This window comes from Seriola lalandi, unplaced genomic scaffold (assembly GCF_002814215.2).
Source record: "Seriola lalandi dorsalis isolate HSWRI2012SDOR001 ecotype SW California unplaced genomic scaffold, Sedor1 jcf7180002054538, whole genome shotgun sequence".
Taxonomy (NCBI): domain Eukaryota; kingdom Metazoa; phylum Chordata; class Actinopteri; order Carangiformes; family Carangidae; genus Seriola; species Seriola lalandi.
Window position 1 is genome coordinate 487,215 of NW_019525091.1, and position 23,340 is coordinate 510,554.

General features: G+C 41.0%; 1 protein-coding gene across 1 annotated transcript in view; it reads left to right on the forward strand.

Annotated features, from left to right (window-relative positions):
• The window catches only part of LOC111661193 (protein shisa-7-like), a 37,802-nt gene that overhangs the window by 10,142 nt on the left and 4,320 nt on the right, over window positions 1–23,340 (forward strand). Inside the window, exons 3-9 of the mRNA XM_023414686.2 lie at window positions 3,261–3,511; window positions 4,610–6,615; window positions 8,610–8,852; window positions 9,118–9,234; window positions 10,121–10,266; window positions 15,073–15,315; window positions 21,921–22,302. Coding sequence (XP_023270454.1) covers window positions 6,215–6,615; window positions 8,610–8,852; window positions 9,118–9,234; window positions 10,121–10,266; window positions 15,073–15,315; window positions 21,921–22,302 — 1,532 coding nt within the window. The 5' untranslated portion in view covers window positions 3,261–3,511; window positions 4,610–6,214. The remainder of the gene's footprint in view (window positions 1–3,260; window positions 3,512–4,609; window positions 6,616–8,609; window positions 8,853–9,117; window positions 9,235–10,120; window positions 10,267–15,072; window positions 15,316–21,920; window positions 22,303–23,340) is intronic.

Below are 23,340 nucleotides of genomic sequence, written 5' to 3' on the forward strand. Positions count from 1 at the left end.
CACATGCTGTTGGCAGGAAGGCAGAGCAGCAGGTATATAGGCAGCAAGACAGCACACACAGCAAGACGAATGGCCAGGCTCAGCAGGAAGACAGGAAACGCAGGAAGATAGAGTGAAACCAGCAAGGTTATACCGACAGACAGATAGAGACACAGACACACAGTATTTAAGAAAACTGATCCGCATTCGCAGACTCTTAGATTAATAAACAAGCTGGATAGCAAGAAGAATATCCTTTAATAAACACAGTCACAATGAAATGAAAATGCGATTACTTGAACTTCCTGGAGAACAGTGTTATCTTTAGTGTTACCTCATTGTGTTGTAGTAAGCATGAAAGATAACAGCCCATAAAACTGTCACAGATGTTTGAACAGTCCCACCTCTGCCCCTCACATCCTAATTTAACAAGAGATAATATCAAACTTAGAAAGAAAAAATGGACACAAAATGCTGCAGAATTATGTACTTTAATGCACTGTTCATTTAGAATTTGCATTACCCATGTGTAGTTTTACTGGATGTGAAATTTTAGCATTACGTTTTAAGTTTTTATTCTCTTACACCTGCAGACACCCAGTCCATGTTTAATCCTTGAATGAACACAAGTGTGTATATCTGCATTTGTGTGCGCGCCTTCAGAATTGGAGTGTTTTTACTTATTCTTTTTTTTATTGTTATTGAAGTAATTCACTTATTGCCTAGAAAGCAACAGAAGTTCAGCTGTTTGTCAGCGGGGGCTTCTCGATTACGACATCTGAAGAAGCGGCTCGGAAAAGCCCCCGGAGGGTGGAGACACATTGATGTGAAGCCCGGCTGTCAGGGCAGCAGCACAGCGCCCAGAACCTTCCAGCGGAGAGGAAGTTCTGGGCTCTGGGTTTTTAGGTTACTGTGATAACTCAGGGTGAGTGAGTTTCAATTGTTAACTTTATTTTAGCAACATGTCATCAACATGCTCAACAATGCTCCACACATAACATTTTCAAAGGCTAATGTTAGCTTGTTTAGGCTAACAGCGACAGCTCATAACGTGAGCTGGGAGCTCACAACATTAGCAGGCTGCTGTCATTACTGTTTAGTCTTTCAGAATATAACTCTGACTTTATGGGTCTGTCACTCTGTTAGTCGATTTATGTAGTATGTTTCGTACATCTGCCATCTTTGGCATTACTGACTTTTCTATTCAGGATTCTGTAAATGGTTTGTCTCCTCCTGTATAACGTCTGTGATATTGTCTCTGGCTACGAGAAGTGAACAGTGAACAGTGCGTGGATTCTGAGCCTTCATAAGCTCCTGCAGGTTAAACTGGGCTAACAGAACACTTTTAGGGCTGACTGACTCTGAAAGACTCACTGTGAACAGACTTGAAAACACTCACTAGCCTAGAAACATTAAGGCTACAAACAACCCATAATGCAACACTCTGTAAAAGACCATAGTTACAGTGGTACTCCCTCCATTCAGAAATAATATCTGACATTGTGAGCACATTAAAACCTAATATCTAGAGAAAAAAACCCTTTTATATTCAGGCCAATACAGAATCCTATCTGTCTTGGTATCACAGAGGCCAAAGGTCAAAGGTCCTGAAAGCCTCTTAGTACATGTACTGTAGTTTATGGTGACATAAACTACAAATATTAACTAAGAGTATGTCATGTATATTTTAAGGTTTGTTTGATTTTTTTCCTGTCAGCAGTGTTATGCTGAGCCCCTACCGTTCCTGGTGCTGCAGGCCTCATTCTGTAAACAGAGCACGCACACACACACACACACACACACACACACACACACACACACACACACATCTGTGGTCTCTTTCCTCTGTCCCTCTGTCAGATGAGTCCATATGGCAGCTGTCATGTCGCCTGCTCTCTTTTTATCAAAGTCAGATCACGGCTGCTCCCATCTCCTCTGTCAGCTGATGTTTTATATATACGTGTGTGTGTGTGTGTGTGTGTGTGTGTGTGTGTGTATGTGTGTGTTGTAGGCAGTATATGTGCTATAGGTCCCTCAGTTAAGCAGAATTTCAGGTTTAATCAAGCATTCAATAAGCTGTTCTTACAGTTGCTCAAGGCAACAGCATTATAAAATACCTCCAACCTCCAGCCTAAATCACAGCATCTCTAATAACAGACTTCCTGCACAAATTTCCGCTCTGCCCACATTAAATTCTGCTGCTGTGTTTGTGCATTTCTTCACACAGGAGGCAAAACAGTCAACATTATGAGCAAATCTCCTAATAAATAGTGCAGAGTTTGACTTTACTGAAATCACATTAACAGATTTACAGGTATTGAAGTAAAACATTTCCAAATTGTTTCTTGCTGACAGTTTGAGGTACACAGTAGAGATAGTTTTATTAAATTTATGTGGTACAACAAATATTCAGTTAAAGATTTTACTTTCAGTCACCTCAGTAAACTTTGCTGTTGTTGTTTTGTTCGTTTTTATGAATAATGTGCATCATTTTTCAGCCTCTCAGATACAGAGATTTTCTGTTTTATTTCATTACAAGCTGATTATCTTTGGGTTTTTGACTGTTGGTTGGATAAAACAAGACAACAAAGACCATAACTTGAACTCTGGGATAGATATTCATCTCTATTTTCTTACATTTTACAGATTATAAACAATTAATTGATTAATGGAGAAAACAAGCAGCAGCAGATAATTTGATAATGAAAATAATTGTAATATTTTCAGCCCTAGTTTGATATTTAATTACTGATGCAAATCAAATGTGAAAATTTGCTGTTTTCAACATAAATTAGGTGTGTGGGTGTAGGTGTGGGTGTGTGTGTGTGTGTGTGTGTGTGTAGTAAGTGTGTCGTCAGAAATAATCAATCATATTAAATCCAGTGACTCCAGATTACAGCATCACATTAATGATCATGTTTTTCTCCTGGTAGTTTAGCTCAGGTAATACAACAACTAAAGTTACTGAGAATTAAGTCGTTTTAGGGAGATTAACAACTTTAGATATGTATAACGTCTCGTCGTCTGAAAGTATTTCATATTTATGATGGATAATCCGGAACAAACATTTAAATGGTAATGTACATTTGTGTGTCATCATGTCATGTATGTCACTTCACAATTCAAAAGCTGTACTGGTGATTTCCAAAAACATTTCTAGACAGTACGTATATACACAGAATGTGCTGATTCGTTCTTAACAAACCCTCACATCAGCATCTCAGACCACAGCAAAACTGTCTCCTTACAATCCCCCTGCTTGTTGTGCTCTTGTCTTGCAGTGTGAAAACTGGTGACAAAGTGGATGTGAACCTGTGAGAGAAAGACTTGAAGAAGCAGAGAGAAGGGCGGGAGCGACTCAGATCTCATCAGGACTGTCCCTGTACCTCGTGGAGGTTTCTTGAGGGATTCTCTCAGCTGCTTTCAAAGCTGAGGCTCCTCAATAACCATTCCTACTATTTCTACTCGTTTGATGTTGTTGGGATCTTCCCCGTCTCGTCTGTTGTTTTGTTCCAAGCAAGACCAAAACCAGGTGCCAAACTGACTGTGTCAAGAGAAGAAGCAAAAAAAATCTATGAAACTATCTATCACCAAATCATCATAAGAAGAGTTTATTTAGCCATTCAGCCTTGAAAACCTGATTTATTAAAGCTTTATTTCTCTCCCCCTCAGCACATGAACACACTACAACACCTTGCATCCCATTAAAATCATATTTAATCTCAACACATCCTATGACAACATATTACTGAGATATTTTAGAAACAAACAGTTACGTAAAAGTTTATATCCATTGTCTTCGGTCAGTGTTTGCTGCTCTTAACGCTAAAACTGCGAGATTTTTCATACTGGGATGATGATCAGTGCATTATTGGCTCAAAGTGCTTTATAAACAGATCCTCCAGCTGATGGGTTGTTTGTAGCTGGTAGCGTGGTACGCAGTGATAAGTCCCCGCCACGCTCCTGCGACGTCTGAGCGTTTGAAGGCTTCAACTGGACGGGGTTTTTGACTGACAGGCAACAAAAGCCACGTCTAAACCCGATAAATATAAGCACCACTACCACCGCCACCGCTGCTGCTGCTATCTCAAAGGCTCTGAGATATACCGTCGTCTCAGTCTGCGCTGTGAAACACTGTCGACACTTTTCCTATCTCCTTCTTCCAGTTGCTTATATGAGAGAGGCCTCTCACTCGTTGTCGTCTTCTGTTTTCTTCCACGTGGCGCTCAATTACGCCACGCCGAACGAACGCCCCCTTTATCCAATCCCAGTGACCTCTTCAAACTTTTTTTGCATTCTTCCTTTTATTCTACTAAAACATGCAATTTAAAGCCTTTCACTGTATTTACATTTTTTGTGGAAGGAGATCCAGCTTTTAAAAAAATAAATAAATAAAAAAAACATAACCTAAAGCCATACTGAACACCAGCCATATGAATACCTTTCCCATTAACAAAACACCTCACAATGTTTAAGTGATCTTCAGTCACGGTGCACACACACACACACACACACACACACACACACACACACATTCAGGGAGTCAATGAGGAAACTGTTCTTGAGAAGAAACTTCATTCATTTGGATGAAAGAACAGATTTGTAAGCTGTGACTTTTTTTTCTCTCCAGCTCGCACTCCGAACTCAGTCTGTGACCGGGGCAGCCTGCGGTGCCAAGCGTGGCAGTGAACGTGGCCGTGCCGAGTTCCCGTCGTCGTCCCCGTGTTCCTCTGTGTTGACGGATGAATCCGGACATTTTCATGTCTTTTCTGTGGGCAGAACCTCGCTGCCCTGCTAGAACCGGGCCCAAGCCTTCCTTCGTTCTCTTTTGCTGGGCCAAGCTAAATTCAGAGCAAAGACACTCACACAAGGGTATCGAACGCACATAGATCCTCACGTTTTGTTTTTTGTTTTGTTTTTTTGTTTTTGGCTTTTCTTTCTGTAATTTTGTCACCAATCTCTCACTATTGATCACTCTTTTGTGAATGCCTTGACATGCTCATCTCGGTCCTCTAGTAGCTGCTGGAAGGATTTGATGCTGCTTAATGCTGTCATCTAGCCGTAACCTTTACAAGTCAAACTCAGTCCACAACTTCTAAATTCACCATTCTACTATAATTTAAACCAAAACTTAAAGCATATTGACCTTTACTAATTCTCTTCCTCTAAATCTCTTGAAAGGAAGAGCGTGATTATTGGGCAGATTGTGTGTGATGTAAAAGAAATACAAATTAAAGTCACAGCTTGTGCCAAATTCAGACTGAGCTTCACCAAACAAAGCTGAGATCTCTAAAGCTGCCAGCAGTGTTGTTTACACACACACACACACACACACACACACAGCTTGAATATTTGATTTGATTTCAGAAACATTATTTTTCCATGCATGATTTTACACAACAGTTAGTCACATAGGACAACAGAAGTGCCAAACTCCAACAAGAATTCTTCCAACATCTGTTAAAGCTCATCAAACGTGAAAAACAAAGTTTACATACAGCGCTAAATGTTTACAGACTCCATTTCTCCATCACGGTTTCTTATGTGAATTGTAACTTTCGTGTGCCATAAACAACTCCCAGAAAACTCTTTAGGAGGAGATATAAGACTCTTTTTTTGGAGGGGTCATTATATTAAGAGTTTACAGTTTCCTCACACTCATTTTGTTTACAGAAATCTTAAATTACTGCCTATTTTGAAGATTTTGAATTTTGGCCAATAGACTGTAAAATAAATAAAATACTACAGACCAAAATAATAATAAATATCTGACACCTGCTGCCATAAAACAAACCCATATTATCCTGTACTGATAATTGGTGCAGGTTTTAATTTAAATTGATTAGTTCAGATCTATAGCCATTTTGCAGGCAGTTCATATAGGGCCTAAAAACTCTGAAAGACCTCATTGTTTACAAAAGCTGCTCAAAGGAAAGATTTCTATACAGAAAGAAATGTTTACATTAAGATAAGAGAGTGAAATGCCAAACACGTTCATGTAACATCGCTTGAACCAAGTGAATCTGCTAAACTCCAAGAGAAACCCTTCGCACCTGTGCAGTGTGTACATAACAAGAAGGTGTTAGTTCATCAGACTGGAGTTAAAACTTTTCATACAGAGGGTTTTTATAAGTGAAGAAGCCGCCATCTTGGAAGAGGACACTGATAATTCAAATTCGGAGCTGTTTTCTGTGATTTTTTTTTAACATCGGCTCAAGAACTTTGTGATAAAACAATGAGACCAACAATTTCAAGAGGGATGTTTTGCTCGTCCCTCGTTGTCCTGCTTTTCTGCTGCCTCGCTGTCTCCACGGTAACCATCACCACAGAAGATGTTGATGGTGATGTCAGGACTCTGACCAGCAGCGGTGGCTCCGCTGCATCTGGTAAAAAGAGCACCACCATGTTCCTCCTTACCGGCTACAAGCCGCCGCTGCCCGCTGGACCCAAGGTGGGGCCAAAAGTGGCCGAGGTGGAGGACGGGGATATTCCTCCAGTGATGGCCGAACTCCCCCCGAAGCCCCTCCCTCAGACCATGTTGCCAAGGAACATGACGGCCGACGCCCTGAAGCCTCCGCTCGGAGCAGCCCAGGTGGCTCCACCTCCAAGACAGCTGGTGGATGTGGACGTGTGCAGGTTCGGAACAAATCTATTTCCTGTTGTGTGGTGTAGTGTGGTTATTCTTATAAAATCAGCGCGTTCATCACTGTTTATTTTGAGTGTTAAAGTCAGAGTGAAACAGCAGTTAGAGCATCTTTAACTTCTGTAAAGTGCCATGAATATGTGAGCAGGGATTCAGATGAAATCAGTGACATTTGATTGGATTGTGGAAAAGGCTTATGGTTGATGCCATATTTCCATCATATTTTCTACATTGCTTTTCACCATTCGAGGTTTGGCACTCTTTTAATTGCATCCTCTTGTTGCTCCCTCTTCTGCAGTGGTTAAATGGCACCTGACTGACAAACCACCTCCTAACATTTGCATAACAACAGTGGATGGAAATGAACTATTTTTTAATAAAATAATTGACATGTTTTTTATTTTATTTCTTTAATTTTGAAATGTGCGCTACATTTGGATGGAAATCCACCTAGTGATAGACCAGAATAAGGAGGATTAGTGTTTAATTAATAAATTAGACCTCAGCTGAAATCAAAATACATACCTCCTAGTGTGCTAGCTAATGATCAAGTGTGGATTTATATGATAAACAGAGTTAGCTAGTCATCCCAAATCACATTTGATTGGATACATTCTTGTAATTGACCGAGTTTGAGATTAGTCATCAAAATACTTTTACAGGAAAAGAAAAGAGAGATTTTTATTTAAAAATACCCAAAAAGGATTTCTTGAAATTAAATGAGAGGCATATTACAAGATAAATGAACAATGATACAGAGGGGGAAATAAAATCTCTGGGAAGTCAAAAATGCTTAAGCTTAGGTGTGTTGTAAAAAGTCAGCAAAGTTAACCTTCAAAGGAAAGAGCCTTCAAAGTTATGTTCATGGTTGTAGCTCTAATTTATTTCTGTGTAACGTGTTGATCACACTGGGTGCCGTGAAAGCGAGGCGCATCATGATTCCTCTCCTCCTGCAGCTCTGATTTTGATCTCACTGAGGCTTATATTTTGCACTGAGAGGCGTCTTGCTGTTGCTAGGCAACATGTAATCAGCTCTAAATCAGTTGTGTGTTGGCGAGCAGCTACACACCACAACTATCAACAGCAGGCTCATCCAGGCAGTCAAAAGCAGCACTAACAGTACAATGATAACAGACAAACAGATCTATAAGTTACATAAAGCCCAAAATGCTGCACGAGTGCCCCCCCCCCAACTTGTTGATTGTTGAAAAGCCTGAACCCTGCACCGTCAGACAGCAGAGAAACCAACACCTTTATCTGCTTGGAGTTAAATTCTTTCAGAGAGAGAGCTCCTCCGATAATAAATCATGGTCCCTCGAGGACGTAGGCAGCACTAAATGCTTCAAACCCAAGGAAACAGCAGTCATGAAACTTGTGCATTAGCTTATTGGAAAACTGCTATTGTAAAGGACCAACGTGCAAAAAAACCAAAAAAACAATAACGAGCCATTGCACTTAATGAGGACTTTTACTTTTGGTACTATACGTATGTTGTGATGCATTTCTACTTTGACTTATGAAAATAATTGAATCCTGGGTTTTTACTTGTAATAGATTATTTCTTCAATATCTTGCTATATCCAACTTGCAGGAGCTGCAGTTTTATTAATGAAGGTGAAATGTGTCACAACAGACCAAGAATGAAGCATTGTTTTGCTAAAGAGACGCCCCAGACTATAAATCATATTTTCCAGATGCATAAAAACAAACTTTTTTGATACATGACCCAAAAAAAATTACATCATCACAATTTTTATATATGTTTTCAGTGAAAATAAAATGCAAGAATTGTAACATTCCAACTGAAATTGTGACTCCTATCACAATATCTGCAAAAATTGTCTCTTTTTTTGTTTTGTTTGTGGAGTTGCTACTTTTATTTAAGTCAAATATCTGTGTACTTCCATCTTAGCATGGTAGTAGTAGCAGAGGCATCAAGTACTGTGATGCAGATGACAAAACGTCTTTGTCAAACTTCGTTCCACAGGGGATACTTCGACGTCATGGGGCACTTTGACAGCACGTTCAACTGCTCCAAGGGCAGCTACATCTACTGTTGCGGTACCTGCCACTACCGGTTCTGCTGCGAGCACCAGAGGAACCGGCTGAACCAGGACTCTTGCACCAACTACAAGTCCCCCGTCTGGGCCGATCCACAGGTCACCGTCACCGTGCCCGCGGTCAACAAGCCTGACCCAGACTTCGAGACACTCCAGCAGCAGAGCAGCAGGTGAGAGTCTGTTCGTCACTGCTTGTAGTAGTTAAAGCCAATGTAGCAGTTTAACAGTATAAATACGTGAGTCAGAAATGATAGAATATGGTAACAATTGGGCAATGTCACATTACAGCAGCCACATGCCACATGAATGAAACAGAAATGAACAACGGACACGATAAAAGCGTAAATAACTAAATACTGAAATATGTTCTGTTTGCTTAATGTTTTCCTGTTCTGCTGTGCTGAGTGAGCTAATGTCATTTTCCTCTAAAAACAGCACGGCCTATGTGATCGGAGGGGTGATCTCCTTCACGCTGGTGGTGGCTGTGGGTGTCAGGATCGCCTTCAGCAAGGTGGCGCGTCGACCCCGGAACAGAGACATCAACATGCCCAGGTGAGACTCAGTTCTAGGACAGAACAGACCTGCAGCTTGTTTACTTTGTTCTTACTAATAAGTTTATGTAGCTGTATTTTAGCATCTGGTTTGGTCTGCTAGAAAGTGCTGCGTGATAAAGATTACAAACAGAAGTCATATGACCCACGTTTTACCATTTGAATCATAACGTTACAGAATTATACCGTGAATTAATTAAATATTTTAGGCGAGGACAAAGGAATTTGCACAAAACAGCTTAAGGTTTCTACTTAAGTATGGCGTTTAGGGTTTAATTTCTCCTTAGTTGAGGAAAAAAGTTAAGGCATTTGCAGCAGTGAAAGGGATTTTAAAGCAGTACAACTCTACTGCATCGTTAAGGGTCGAGGAACACGTCTTGGGATGTGTTGATTTTCTTCATTTATCACCATAAACTCTGCCATGTTGCAGTTAAGATTTTAAGTTAAGATTTTTTTCCTTACTCTGGTTGCTAAGGTCTTTTGTGCAAAGGTTTAACTGACTTTAAGTGATTCCTTTAAGTATAAGACTAAGATAAGGAGAAAACCTTAAATACTTAAGTGAACATTGAAAACATTTTAGGAGGAAACTTAAGGGTGTATTGTGCAACTGATTTTATTTTAAGGACACCTAAACTCAGACTTTAAGGAAACTCTTAACTTTAAGTGTTTTATGCAACTGGCCCCTGAAACTTATACAACTTTAACATGTAAAAAGACTTTTAAAGATTAGTTTGCCTCTGTAAAATAGCTGAGTATTTCATTGTATCTTCCACATTCTTATTGTCCGTCTCCTTCCTGTTTTCTTTACATCTCTCTCTCTATCGTCTTCTCTCCCTCTTCTCCTCCCTCCCTCCCTCCATTCATCCATCCATCCTCTGCTGTGTCAGATCACTGGTGGATATCCTGCGTCACCAGTCGAGCCCTGTGCAGCAGGGAGAGAGGAACAACACCACAGTGTTGACCACAACCACCTCAGACGGACGCACATCCAAAAACCTCTACACCCCCATCCTGCAGAGCAAAGACAACCGCAGTAAGTGGGAAAACAAAACAAAGAGACACATATGAGTGACACACATTTGTCGGCATGGAAACAGAAAACGAGGTACACTCACAGTCAGGTGAAATGAATGTTTGATTCAGGGCGCGTTGTTGTCTCCCCCGGGACATGGATGGTAATTCTCACTGCGTTTATTCAAATCTCAGTTCAATCTCAGTATCAGTAACACACATCACACTTCAAGTAGAATACATTTGCTGGGACTGAAAGGTTGTCAGACACGGCTATTTAGAGAAGCTGATGGATAATCTCAGTGGGCCTTTGTTTTGAAATTAAGCTACATTACATTAGTCATTAGTAAAAATCCGTCTAATAGACCTTTTAATGGCTTGTAGTGTTGATTCACCTTTAATTTTTCTCTATATACTTTTTCTCTAAATATTTTTCTCTAAATTACTCTAGATCTAACCACATATTTGATGCCTATAAAACCTAGTTAGTATTCACTGTATGTGCACGAATAATGAACATGAACAATTTGAAAACATATAGTGGCATTAATGTTATTTCTGTGCCAGAAAATACTCTGACATCTAGAAAATATTGAGGACAATAATTAACTTCTTTTCTCAGTAAATTCTCTCTTATATTATGATTCTTAGGCAGAGAAAAGAAGCTCTCCTCTGTTTCTCAGTTGTTAGTTTTTGGGCAGATGTTCAGCTAATTATAATTTTAACCTAAAAAGTTGCTAATTAACTAAATGCTCAACACAGCACTGTAACTGAACCCCTGAGGGTTGACAGGTTGTTATGTCATGACCAAAAAAATAAAGAATAAAATCACACCAGCAGTTAGTTTTGAATTTAAATGCTGAAATGCACTGGAAGTCTTCTATATATTTTCTCATGTGGCAGTTTTTTAATATTTGCAATTACAGATTGATCTTTTAGACATTATTTGTTTTACATTTGCTGTTTGACGTAATCATGGCTTTGACAGTAGCTGCAAAAAGTCTTAATTAAATTTTTGTTTTCTCATTCTTGTGCATTGTTTCACAGTCCTATGTGTTGTTGCCAATGAGACAAAAATGTTACTCGCATTAACAGATTTTAGTTGGAACGATCACACTTCTCCGGTTTCAGGAAGAAAAGAAAAAGAAAAGTTGCGTTTTCCCTCTGAGCGACGGTGAATGTGTTGATTTTGTTGTACTCTTAGCAATTCACACAGTTACAGTCTAAACAAACACAAACAACACACACGTTTCTCTCTTTACTTCTGCTCTGTCTCTCTGTCGCTCTGCCACTGTCTCTCACCTCAAACGAAAACAAGCCTTCTTCTCTCAGTCGCTCCAGGATTTGAAATGTTGTCAAGTGAAAATGAAAATATCTTAAAAATACTGGATTTTTGCTACACTTGCAAATACTCCTGCTCTCCTGGGAGTAGGAGTACTACATACTACAAATTATAATACAAACTGATCCTCTGCATATGACATGTGATTATAAAGCTGGATTTACTAGTTTGCAAACAACTAAAGCTGCAAATAGTGTTTATTTTTAATAATTTTCTTGATTAATTCTTGTTTTTTTTTTGTTAAATTAGAACGGATTAATTCATAACTCAAAGATATTCAGTTTACAATGAGATAAAACAGCAAATGCAGGTGTTCACCTTTGTGAAGCAGAAGCTGTTTAGCTTGAAAAATGACTGAAATTATTCATTGATTATCCAAATAGTGGCAGTTTAATTTTCTACCCGTTCACTCATTGATTAATTGACTAATTGTTGCAGCTCACAAACAACAAACAGGTTAAATGGACCAGAAAGTACAGTAAGCTGAACTTACACTCCTCATACAGAATAAAATCCACTACCTACCTACGTTGTACTTCATCTCCTTCCTGTCTGGAGGTTTTTGCTGCACCACATCATGTGCTGATTAACATCTTGATTAAATATTGTTAACAAGTAAAGACAAAAAAAAAGCTAATTCCTGGAGGGACTGACTTTTTCTCTAAACTGTCTTTTTCTCTCTCTGTCCTGTTTCTCTGCTGTCTCTCTCTATTGACACAAATGCTTACTCAACACACGTCTCTTGTGTCTCTCGAGTGGTTGTCCATCAGTTTGTCAGCTCTGCTCTCTTTGCAGCTGGGAACTTGCACCACCATTTTAACCAGCAGGGGTCTGCTTCCAGCCCCAAACACTCTGCTACCATCGGTAAGCCTCATGGTTAGCAGCACAGTCTAGCACAGGCGGCGGCGAGCTGCTGGCCGGATGAACGGCCTTACTACCACACTGTCTGTCTGTCTTGTTGTTGGTTTGACGGCCTGTTGTAGTGCGCTCTTAAAACAGCTGTGCCACTGTCAACACTACCTTGTGGTTTAAAACATGTTTATAATGATGCATTTTTTTGTACATGGTCGTGTTGAAAGTGACACATCATTGATAAGAGTGTGAGCTAAAAGTTGTCTGGCCTGCCCTCTGCTTAATGCAAGCCTGTCTGCCCCACCACCACCCACTATTACCACAAGCCTGCTTCCAAATGTGCTTCTTCTTCTTCTTCTCCTCCTCCTCCTCTCTGTGTAGCAGTGATGTGCAAGTGTGCTTGCAGCTGACACTACACATTAATGGAGGTCTTGGCTTAAGCAAGGTCACTGCACTTCCTGAGTCTGTTTTCCTAGGCTTTGCACCAAGAAAACAAAAAAGCAATGTTAGCACTGTCCTCAGGAAATAAGCAGAACTCCTACTGGAAAAAATAATAGCTTGTGAAGGCTAATTTGGTGCATCTAACATGGCTGCCACTGAATTCTGGATAAGGTGTTTGTGGAAATATGATGAGATGATGAACCTAGCAGGTACACAGCTGCCACCAACGTCAATAGATGCTGATATTTTTATTATTTTAATTTATTATTCAGTTGAATGTAGGTTTTGATGTCAGGTACCAAAATCCAATGTCAGGGCGACATCTAATGCCAACATTAAACAACAACTTTAGCATAAATAGTGCTTTTATGTGTGCTGTAAGCAAAGGTTGTCAGTCCTTCAGTTGTTAATATTAACCAGCAAGTCAAACTCCCTTATGTTAAGTAACTGATAAAAAGTTTAAGAAACTATTGATTAATTGTATACAGTATTGCTGGAAATTATATCTGTAACTGTTAAATGTTTTAGAAGCCTCACTTTGTTTCTATGAAGTGGATAAAAAGGGAAATGGGAAGGATTCATATTTTAAGTTTGATTCACATTTGTGTCATTCTTCAGTGTTTGTGCCACGAACCCTGAAGAGTTTACTTCATTGATGTCAGTTCATTCTTGACATCTTTGGTTCTAAAGGTAACTTGGTTTACTTTAGTTCTGTCCTCAGTCTTCCTGTGTTAGATAACGTGTGCAGCCACCTGGGAGGAAACAAGAACAGAACACTTCAACTCTCTGAGTCAGACACTCTGCACATGTTGAAGTTTGTTTTTCCACGATGCCATTATCAAACTTCTCTGTCAGCCACCGTAGGTGTTCCAAAAAAATTGATTACCTTGCACTCTTGGAAATGACCAGGCTAACTCTGCACATTTAACTCAATATTTGGTGCTTTTTAGGTATATTTTCTACAGCCTTCATTATCCTCCGTTCTGTTCCTACTTTAAAACCCATGATCTCACAGCTGGCATTGCTTTTTTGCCACCGTGTGTGTAACATGCACGGTACAGAAGTTGATGTGGTGTGTGTTCCCTGGGTGACGCTTAACTGAGACATTATTGGCCATTATTGCCCATTACTGTCAATGGTCAATGACCAGTATATGTCCAGCAGTAATCTTAACAAGATCGCAGCCTATAACCATTACCACACTGAGTGGACTCGACATCGATTGTGTCTCTCTCAAACACAGGAAACAACAGCAAATGGCCAATTTTCCACAGTTACATAATCTTTTATCGCTGCTTTATATGTTCATATTTTTACATTTTAACCTTTTTTTTAACATTCTCTGCTGAGACCCAGCAGTTCATATAGTTTCTCCTTTTTACAAATTCAGCTTCTCAAATGACTCCTCAGAGGATAAGCGATGTTTCCAGCAATTTGCGGCATGTGATTTCACCTTGTCCCCGTTTAAATGTACAGAACCTACACATGCCGGGTCACCACCGAGTGCACCTTACAGTACATGTGGGGTCCTTCAAAGTGCTGTCTGTTTGCTGTTTCAAAATATGAATGTACTCGTATACTGTATGATGTAACTGATATGAGTATACATGTTGCAAAACAGACACCCCTGCCCCTCCCCCATACTGCTAATCTTACATAAGACACATCATTTTTATGTGTATTGATCGATGTGCTGCTTTTGCACTTTGCATAAATGTGAATGTGTGTATATAGATCCCCACCCCCCCACCCTGATGCCATCAGTGCATTTCTATGTATTTACATGTGGCTGATATGTTTGTGTTGGAGCCCCAGATTGAACAGTACAAGAGTCGTATTTATAGACGGTCACCATGGAGCTCGGAGACACTTCCTGTGTTTACTGATCATTAACCAGCTTGTATCTTCTCCACTTGTTCTGTCTTCCATTTCTCTTCTTTTTTTCCGCTTTGTCTTCCTTTTCTGCCATTTCTCTTTTCTCTTCTTTTCTCTCATTTTTTGTTCCTGCTCTCCCCCATTCTTATCCCCATACATCTCACTTTGTCCTTCCTTCTTCGTCACTACTTTTCCCCATCCTCCTATGCTCCATCTTCTGTCTTTTTTCATCCTCCTGTTCCATTTCTTCAACCATTTTCCCCCTTTCTCTTTACACCTTTTCCTGTCCCTCCATCCTCTCTCACTGTTGCTCTCCAGAGCGTGGATCCCGTATGAACAACACCCCCCAGCTCTCCTCTGGTCCCACCCTGCTTTCAGGTAGCGGTAAAGGTCCCGGCAGCGTTGGCGTCGGCGGTGGCAGCATTATCGGAGGCGGCATGAGACACAACAGCAGTCACCCGTCCTTCTCCCACTCCTTCCACAACCTGGCCCAGCTGCCGCCGTCCTATGAGGCCACCATGAAACCTGAGATCAGCCGCTACAGCTCCCTGAAGAGACTGGGTGAGCTTGTGGGGGGAGATGAGGGGATGTAGAGAGAGGGAGAAGGGAGAACAAGGGAGGCAAAGAGGAAAACCTGAGGGGGAGGGAGGGAGGGAGAGGGCAAGTGGGACTAATTGATTATTCAGGACCAGTGAGGCCTTTCAGGTGATGCAACACACTCACTAGCAGCTGTACCGCTGATTACATTTATAAAACTGACTGTCTCAAGGGTTTGACTCACTGTAAATACATAGTTCATTTTGATTCTTTGACATAATCATGTGTTTAGAGGAATTCTCCACAGAAAGTGTTTTGAAAAGTGGCTCTTAAAAGTTTGAAGTTTGCTCCTTTGTGGAGGATGCAACCTGTGGTTGGCTTGGATTCACAAAGGTTAAAATGGAGTCAAATGACGAGGAGACACAGGATGACATCAAAAATATATTGTGTTACAAAACCTTCAAAGAAACTTCTCTTACTACTCTTACAGTATAATCAACTCTCAGCTGTTGGTCCAAATACTAACTATGTTGACATTTATGTATAACATGTAATACTAGCCTCTTATTTGGTTAACCACAGTCAACTAACCATCGCTGTGATGTTGTATATACTCTGCTCAAAAAAATGTATAAGTATAACACCAAGTCAGTTAAACTTCAGGGATATCAATCTGTCCACTTAGGAAGCAACAAGTGATTGTGAATCAGTTTCAGCTGCTTTGGTGCAAGTGAAAGTGACAACAGGTGCAATGCAGAGGATAAAAGCAAGACATCCCCCAAAAAGGGAATGGTTCTACATGTGGTGGCCACAGACACTTGCTCTCTGCTTCTCCTTCCTGACTGATTCTTCTCTAGTTTTGTGTTTTGCTAGTTTCCGTGTCACTACTGGTAGCATGAGGCGGTACCTGCAGCCCAGTCAGGTTGGACAGGTAGTCCGGCACATCCATACGTGCGGCCGCAAGAAGGTTTGCTGTGTCTCCCAGCACAGTCTCAAGAACATGGAGGAGACAGCAGGAGACCGGCCGTTACACAGGGAGAGCTGGACAGGGCCGTAGAAGGGCATCAACCCAGCAGCAGGAGCTGGTCTGGGAGGAGATCCCCCAGGACACCATCCTCCGACTCATCAGGAGCACGCCCAGACATTGTCAGGAGTGTATACAGGCATGCGGGGTCATACACAGAGCTGGATCAGCCTGTGGTTTCAATTTTTTACCTTGATTTTCAGTGTGATTGTGAATCCAGCCCTCACTGGGTTTCCATTGACCGTTGTTACGTCATTTTGTTCTTAACAAATTATACAATGAACATCAGTGAAGAACTTCAACTTGAATAATTCGTTCATCAAGATCAGATGTGTGATTTAAGCATTTAAGCACAATAGTCTCTGCCAACTCAACTACGGGCCAGTTATTCTCACATCAGCTGGCTGACTCCCACCCCACCACTCTCTTTGTGGGATATTTCTCTTCTCGCAGCCCAGTTAGTTCGACTTTCACACAGCTGATGCTCCAGTGAATGAGAGTCCATTATGGCCGTAGCCAGGCATGGCCGCCAGGAGATTTATGAATCAACTGCAAAGCCAAATAATCATCTCAGTGTAGCCTGAATGTGCAAACTGTTTCTGCTAAACAGCCATAACAGTAAAGTAAACAAACTGGAGGAAATGATTATAGGGGTGGGAGGGGTGAGATGTGTCAGATGTGAAGGAAATAATGGAAAAGACAGAGAGTGACAGACAGATGGCGTAAAGGCGTAAACAGGGTAAAGAAAAGCATTAATTTAAAAGAGAAGAGTAGAAAAAAAGGAAGTAGGGAGAGGCAGAGAAAAAGGAGTTGATGTAAGGGTTAAAAAAAAAACGTAGAAACATGGAAGAGCCTAAATGTGAAGAAAGAGGATCAGGGGCTGTAAAAGAGCTGAGTGGGCAAATAAGGATACAGCAGGGAGAAAAAATAGATATTCAGAAAGATAGAGATGCAGAGAGGTCGACTGAGCAGAGGGAGAAGAATGAAGGAAGAGGCAGTGAAAGAAAGGAAGAAAGGATTGGAGGGAAAGAGAGATGTGGAGATAGGGGGAGGGGCGTTGGCTGGCTGGTCTGCAGGGGCCTGGCTGCCTTCGACAGGGAAGAAAAGATGTTTGAGAGGCAGTGGCTGGCAACCTCTCCCTCTCTCTCCCTTTCTCTCTCTCTCTCTCTCTCTCTCTCTGTCTTTACCTCTCTCACCCTGTGACTGCTGAAAACTGCAGGGGGATGGGAGTCGCCTCTGCAGGCTGAGTGATGGATGGTTACTACATGGGCGATCGTGTGTGTGTGTATGTATGTGTGGTGTGGCTGCATCTGGAAGTGGAAGCAATAATGAGGAAAGCGGCGACCAGATGAGACTCTTTATTATTTCAGTCCAGTGAAAAGAAGAAAACACTTCTATAGGTGACGCGGTGCAGCGTCTGGAAATCACTTCCACATCAGACCTTCAAAGGTCATCGAATTTCCCTTCGTCTTCTCATCTCTGAAGCTGCGTCTCTGTCGCGTTTGTGGCATCTGTCCTTCAGATCAGAAAATCTGACTTGCATGTTTTAGTTTTTTTGTTTTGGAATCAGCAGATTAATCCCAGATCAAAAGAAACACTATTTCTTTCCATCCTTTCTCTCTTCCTCACTATATTTTCTTTGCCTCAGTGACTGAAAAAAAATGGACGATTGAACCTCCTTTTTCTTGACCTTCTTCTGCCCGATCGTGTGGTTTTAGGCACTGCACTTCCCAAGGTTCACCTGTGATTCAAAAGGCAACGTTTGTGTATTTTCTGTTTGACAATTTTCCATCTGCTCAGTAATGAGGGTGTTCACTCCTCATCCTAGTCTGAATTTGTCCGAACTTGTCGCTTGAAGACTTAGCAGGCGTTCAGACAGAAAACAGCCCTGAGTTAAACTCAAATGCATGGGGGCTGAGTTGGTGGAGGTTTGTTGTTTCAAGTGCTGGTGAGACGTTTATATTAGACCCTGTAATTAGATCATTGGAGTTTGAAGGACAGGTTTATAATGCAATGAGACAGGATTTTACAACTGTTGGAAGTTATCGTGGCAGAAATCATTTCATCTTTTGTTGTGACAATCTTGAGATAAACAGCAGAAATACAGCTTTTCACATTACAGAGTAATCCACCCTAACCCTGCCGTTTGGTAAATGTTCAGCCAAGTTCATGTTTTTATTACCAGACAACCCTCTGGTGTTTTGTAGGAGCTCTTTGCGTTGCTATCATTGAAATGAATGGTGCGGTGGGTTTTATTTTTTTCAAGCTAAAGGTCGGACTGAATGCAATCTCTGGAATGCCAATCAAAAGTAAGGAGGCTCTGAGCCTCTCTTCTGTCAGCCAGACTGTTTTCTAAGTGATTGTATAAAGATATAATAGATTTCAGGTAAACACTCAAAGAGAAACCAAATCCTGCAAGGTTGGATGGTGGGTTGAGGTGGGCGGGGCATTGGGCATGGCTGAGAGCGGTGACTGCTTGTGACATCACAAAGTTATAGAAGTCCTGACGGCTGGTTTTAAGGCTCAGTGTCTGAATGCTGACTGTGCATTTCTCTGTGGACTGAGCGCTTTGATACCATCGCAGTATTAATATAGAACCTAGACCTGCTTTATAATCAAAACATACATGGAAAGCTACCTTTATACTATATGGGACCTTTAACAGGAAAATAAAGACGGAAACCTAAAGCAAAGCACTTTGTACAGTCGACAAAAATCCACAAATCATGAAATCCACATAAGGACTTGTGCACTTTTTGTTACCAGACCAGTTCAGAAGACAACCCTGAATGATATTTAAATAATATAAAGAATGTAATAACTAAAACTAAATAGACAAGATCTCAGGATTGGTACTAAACATGGCAACAGTTCAGGTCTTAAAACGTCCATCTCGTGCCACATTTCATCTCCTCAGGGCCTTTCAACCCTCACTGACATGATACACAAGACTATTTAGTTTGCGAAGTCCCTGAGAGTCCAGTCTTCTTTTTAATCTGGTGATTACAAACCAAACAGAAACACTAAGAACAGATTGAGTTCTTTGTAGCGGATGATTTTCCCAGAATAAAGCTACAAGCCGCTGATCCCTTCAACAGGAAAACCAGATACAGGCTGAGTCACAGTGGCACTGAATCAATGACACTCAGTATCTTTACTTGTTCGATTATTAAAAGCCTGCTTTTTTAGAAAAACACCTTAAATGTCAGTTTCGGTGGAACGCCCCTTCAAATGGAGACCAAAATGTTGTCATTATGAGTCAAAGAGAGGGAATGCAGCCTCTCGCCAACCATTGTATGAGACCTGGTCCTTTTGATGTAGTTCCCCATATGGCTGTGCAGAAAGGACACTGATAAAGGCTTCTTTGTCTGCGGTCAGCAGCCAGGGAGAAACCTCGAGATAATTTGGCCTTACAGGATGGGAGTAAACAGAAAGAGAGGGAGAGAGGGGAGAGATGAAGAGGAGGAGAGGATCAGGACATGAGACAAACAGCGAAAGAGAAAGATGGTGGTGAAAACAGAGAGAGAAAAACCTCGAGAGCAGGAGGAAGAGAAGCTGAAAACAATGGAAGGAGAATAGAAAAGCAAAAGGAGTGGAGGAGACAAAGGAACAAACAGAGGGAGAGAGGAGAAACAGAGAAAGAGGGAAGACAAGGCGAGAGGAGGTAAAGAGGTGCCTGGTTAAAGGTCAGGTTTAAATTGGCTCTTGGGGAGCTGCTTCCATGGAAATGCTTTGAAGATTAAAGTGGTCTCAGGCTGCAGAGCAGAAAGCACAGAAACTGTATTTCACTATTAATGAACCTCGCTAACTGTTCTCTCCTCACTTCTTCATCTCTACTTTGTGTCTCAATTTCTTTGTTTCCATGTCATTTATGTCGGTGTATCTCGTTCTTCTCTCATCACACAGGTTTAAACTTTCTCACCTCTATTACAGTCTGTTTCTTTGTTCTCCTCTCTTTTACCTTTATTCTGTTATGCCTCGTGTAATATACAGTATATCTTAACTTCTTGTCCTCCTCTGAGTCGATCACTTCCATTTCACCTTTTTTTTTATCTCTCTAACTCTACCACCGCATGTCTCTTCACAGTCACAGTCACAGTATTTCACCTCCTTATCATCCCACACACCTGTGATGGATTTTCTTTTTCATGTCTTTTGCCTCCACACGTACAGCATCTGTCGTCCTATCCTTTTGTTTTTTATTTCCTTCCTTCCTGTCTTTTTCTTTAATTTCTTTGCATTTTTGTCTTTTCGGCTCTTTTTCATTTCTGTCATCTTTTCCTTAGAGGTTCAAAGTTCAACAGTTGAGAAAGCAGTCTCACCACAAGGTCCATTTAGTAGCTGTTGTGGAGCTTTCAATCAAGATCTCCATCAGCAGTATTGTAGATGTTTAAATTTCTATTTTATCTGAGCACCAACATAGACAAGGAGCCCTCAATGTGCACTTTGATTACATGGTCTCTGTGTGTTGATGAAGATCATGATCTATGATTAAAGCTCCAGAACAGCCAAAAAATGTACCTTGTGTTGGATTGTTTTCTCAAAACTGGTTCTTTTCTTTTATTCCAACCAGTTAACAGAAAATATAATGATAGGATCATTCAACAATTAAACTGTCACTCATTTTGCTATCAGTGTCTGACCATATTTACATATAGTGCTGTGACGAGTCACTTGACAAAAATATAAATAGATTTTGATATTTTTTTAATTGTTTAAGTCCTTTTTCAGGAAAAAGAATGGGAAAAAGTTTCTCGTTCCAACTTTTCAAATTTGAGAATTTGTAGCTTTTCTCCTTTTTTTTATCATTACATCCACGAAGGACTTTATGTTTTCACCTGTGTCTGTTTGTTTGTCAGCAGGATGCAAAAAATACTGATTTGGTTTGCACCAAACCTGATGGAGGGATGGGGAAGAACACGTTAAATTTAGGTGCAGATCCAGTTAAGTGGATGGATCCTGGAATTTTCTGTCATTTTCTTAAACATTGCGAGACACTTTCTTCAGTTTCTCAGGAAGCAAAGTTTGGATCTAATAATAACCTGGATCTGACAGACGTGTGTAGTATTGTTTGGCCTTGGTGGAGGTATGCGCTTTACTGAGTGCCACTCTAATTTACTATGAATTAGAATTTTTCTCTCTGAAGTCTGGTCTATATTGTTTAGCAATGGCCTTGACGGAGGTCTGCATTCTCTGAGTACTATTCTAGTTATAACTTGAATGTCTTTGACCTGGATTTGGAAATAAAAAGCATTTCAAGACACTATTTTGGACTCTCGGAAACCGTGACAGGCATTTTACATTATTTTATACATTTAATAGATGTGAAACCAAGTCTTCTGTATTGCATACCTGGTAGACCTGGTAGGATAATCAGATCACGAGCAGCAAACACTGAGTTTATTAGAGACAGAAGATTTGTCATGAACTACTGTAATCAGCATATTGACAGAATGATTGACAGAATGATTGTTTGTGAGCACTCAACCTTTTCTTTAACAAGTGATTGAAAAAACAATTGACATATTAATCAATAAATAAAATAAACATTACTTGCAGCCATATTTACATCTTGTACAATTCTGGTTTTCTTGTGCTGAACCAGAGAAAGAGCTCGATGAGTACTCCAGCTACCACAACTCCAAACGTCGCTCCAACAACGCTCCACCATCCTTCCACTCGTCACAGCACCACCTTCCCTGGGGGGGCGACTACACGCTGGGCTCCAGGGGCACGCTGCCCCTCAACGGCTCCCGGCCTCGTCTCCACATCCCTGCCTCCACCCCGAACCCATACCCGCTGCCTGCCCAGACGCCGTACACCAGCTCATCCTTCGACAGACCGCCGCGCCGCGTCCGCTCCCAGGACCAGCTGCTGGCACTCGGGGAGGGCAACACGCTGTCCCGCCTGTCCAAGAACCAGCAACACCAGTACTACAAAGCCATGATGAGCACCAGCAGGAGCTCCACCTCGCAGACGCTCCGCAGGTAAGACAAGAGGGGACAGAGGGCAGCGGAGCTGAGAGGAGGATTGTGATGAGAGGAAGAGCAGATGAGACGAGCAGATGAAACACAAAAGAGAAAGGAGCGAGATCAGAGAAGGTGAAAGATGAGAGGAAAGCAAAAGAGATGATAATGATGTCAGGTGACATGAGAAGATGGAGGAGAGACGAGAAAAATAAGAGCAAAGGGAATCAGAGAATATGATAAATGAATGTCAAGAGCAGAGCAGTTTCATTGAGTCTGATGAGGTGAGGGTACACTCTGTGTAATTTTTATAACACAAAAATTCTGTTCAGTCAGATTTCAAACCTTGTACCTCATTTGACTTCTTTTAAAAAGTGAGTCCAACAAGTTAAACAAGCTCCACAGTTTCTTCTTTCTTGACTTGGGAAACAAATGTGGCTTAGGTGAGACTGAAGTCAAAGTTCATTTTATGTTTGATAACTCGTTATGTGTTGATTTAAAGGTCCCATATTTTACACTTTTCATTTTACACTGTGTTTTATTTGAAGTGTTGATCCATAAGAAGATATATTTGTGGTTTTAAGCCAAAAACCATCTCAATATAGTTTTACACTTCCTCTCTCTCTGGAGCTCTGGTAACAACAGGTCATTGGCCAATCAGAAGAGAGGAGGCTCTGAATCTCTCTTCAGATTTAAAAATATAGCAAATTTCAGGTAAACACCAAATCCTGCAAGGTTTGATGGTGGGTCCAGGTGGGCGGGGCTTGGGGCATGGCTGAAAGAGGAGACTGCTTTGTTGTGACATCACAAAGTTGCAGAAGTCCTGACATCTTGTTTTAAGGCTCAGTTTCTGAATACAGGCTGTGTGCATTTCTCTGTGGACTGAGTGTTTGATAATTTCACAGTATTAATATAGAAACTAGACCTGCTTTATAATCAAGGAACACATGGAAATCAATATGGGACCTTTAAGGTTTACAAAAATGTTCTTAATTTCTGATTAATTCTGCTGGATGACTGATTATAAGAAACGTGTGCTGTGGTTTCACCATGCAACAG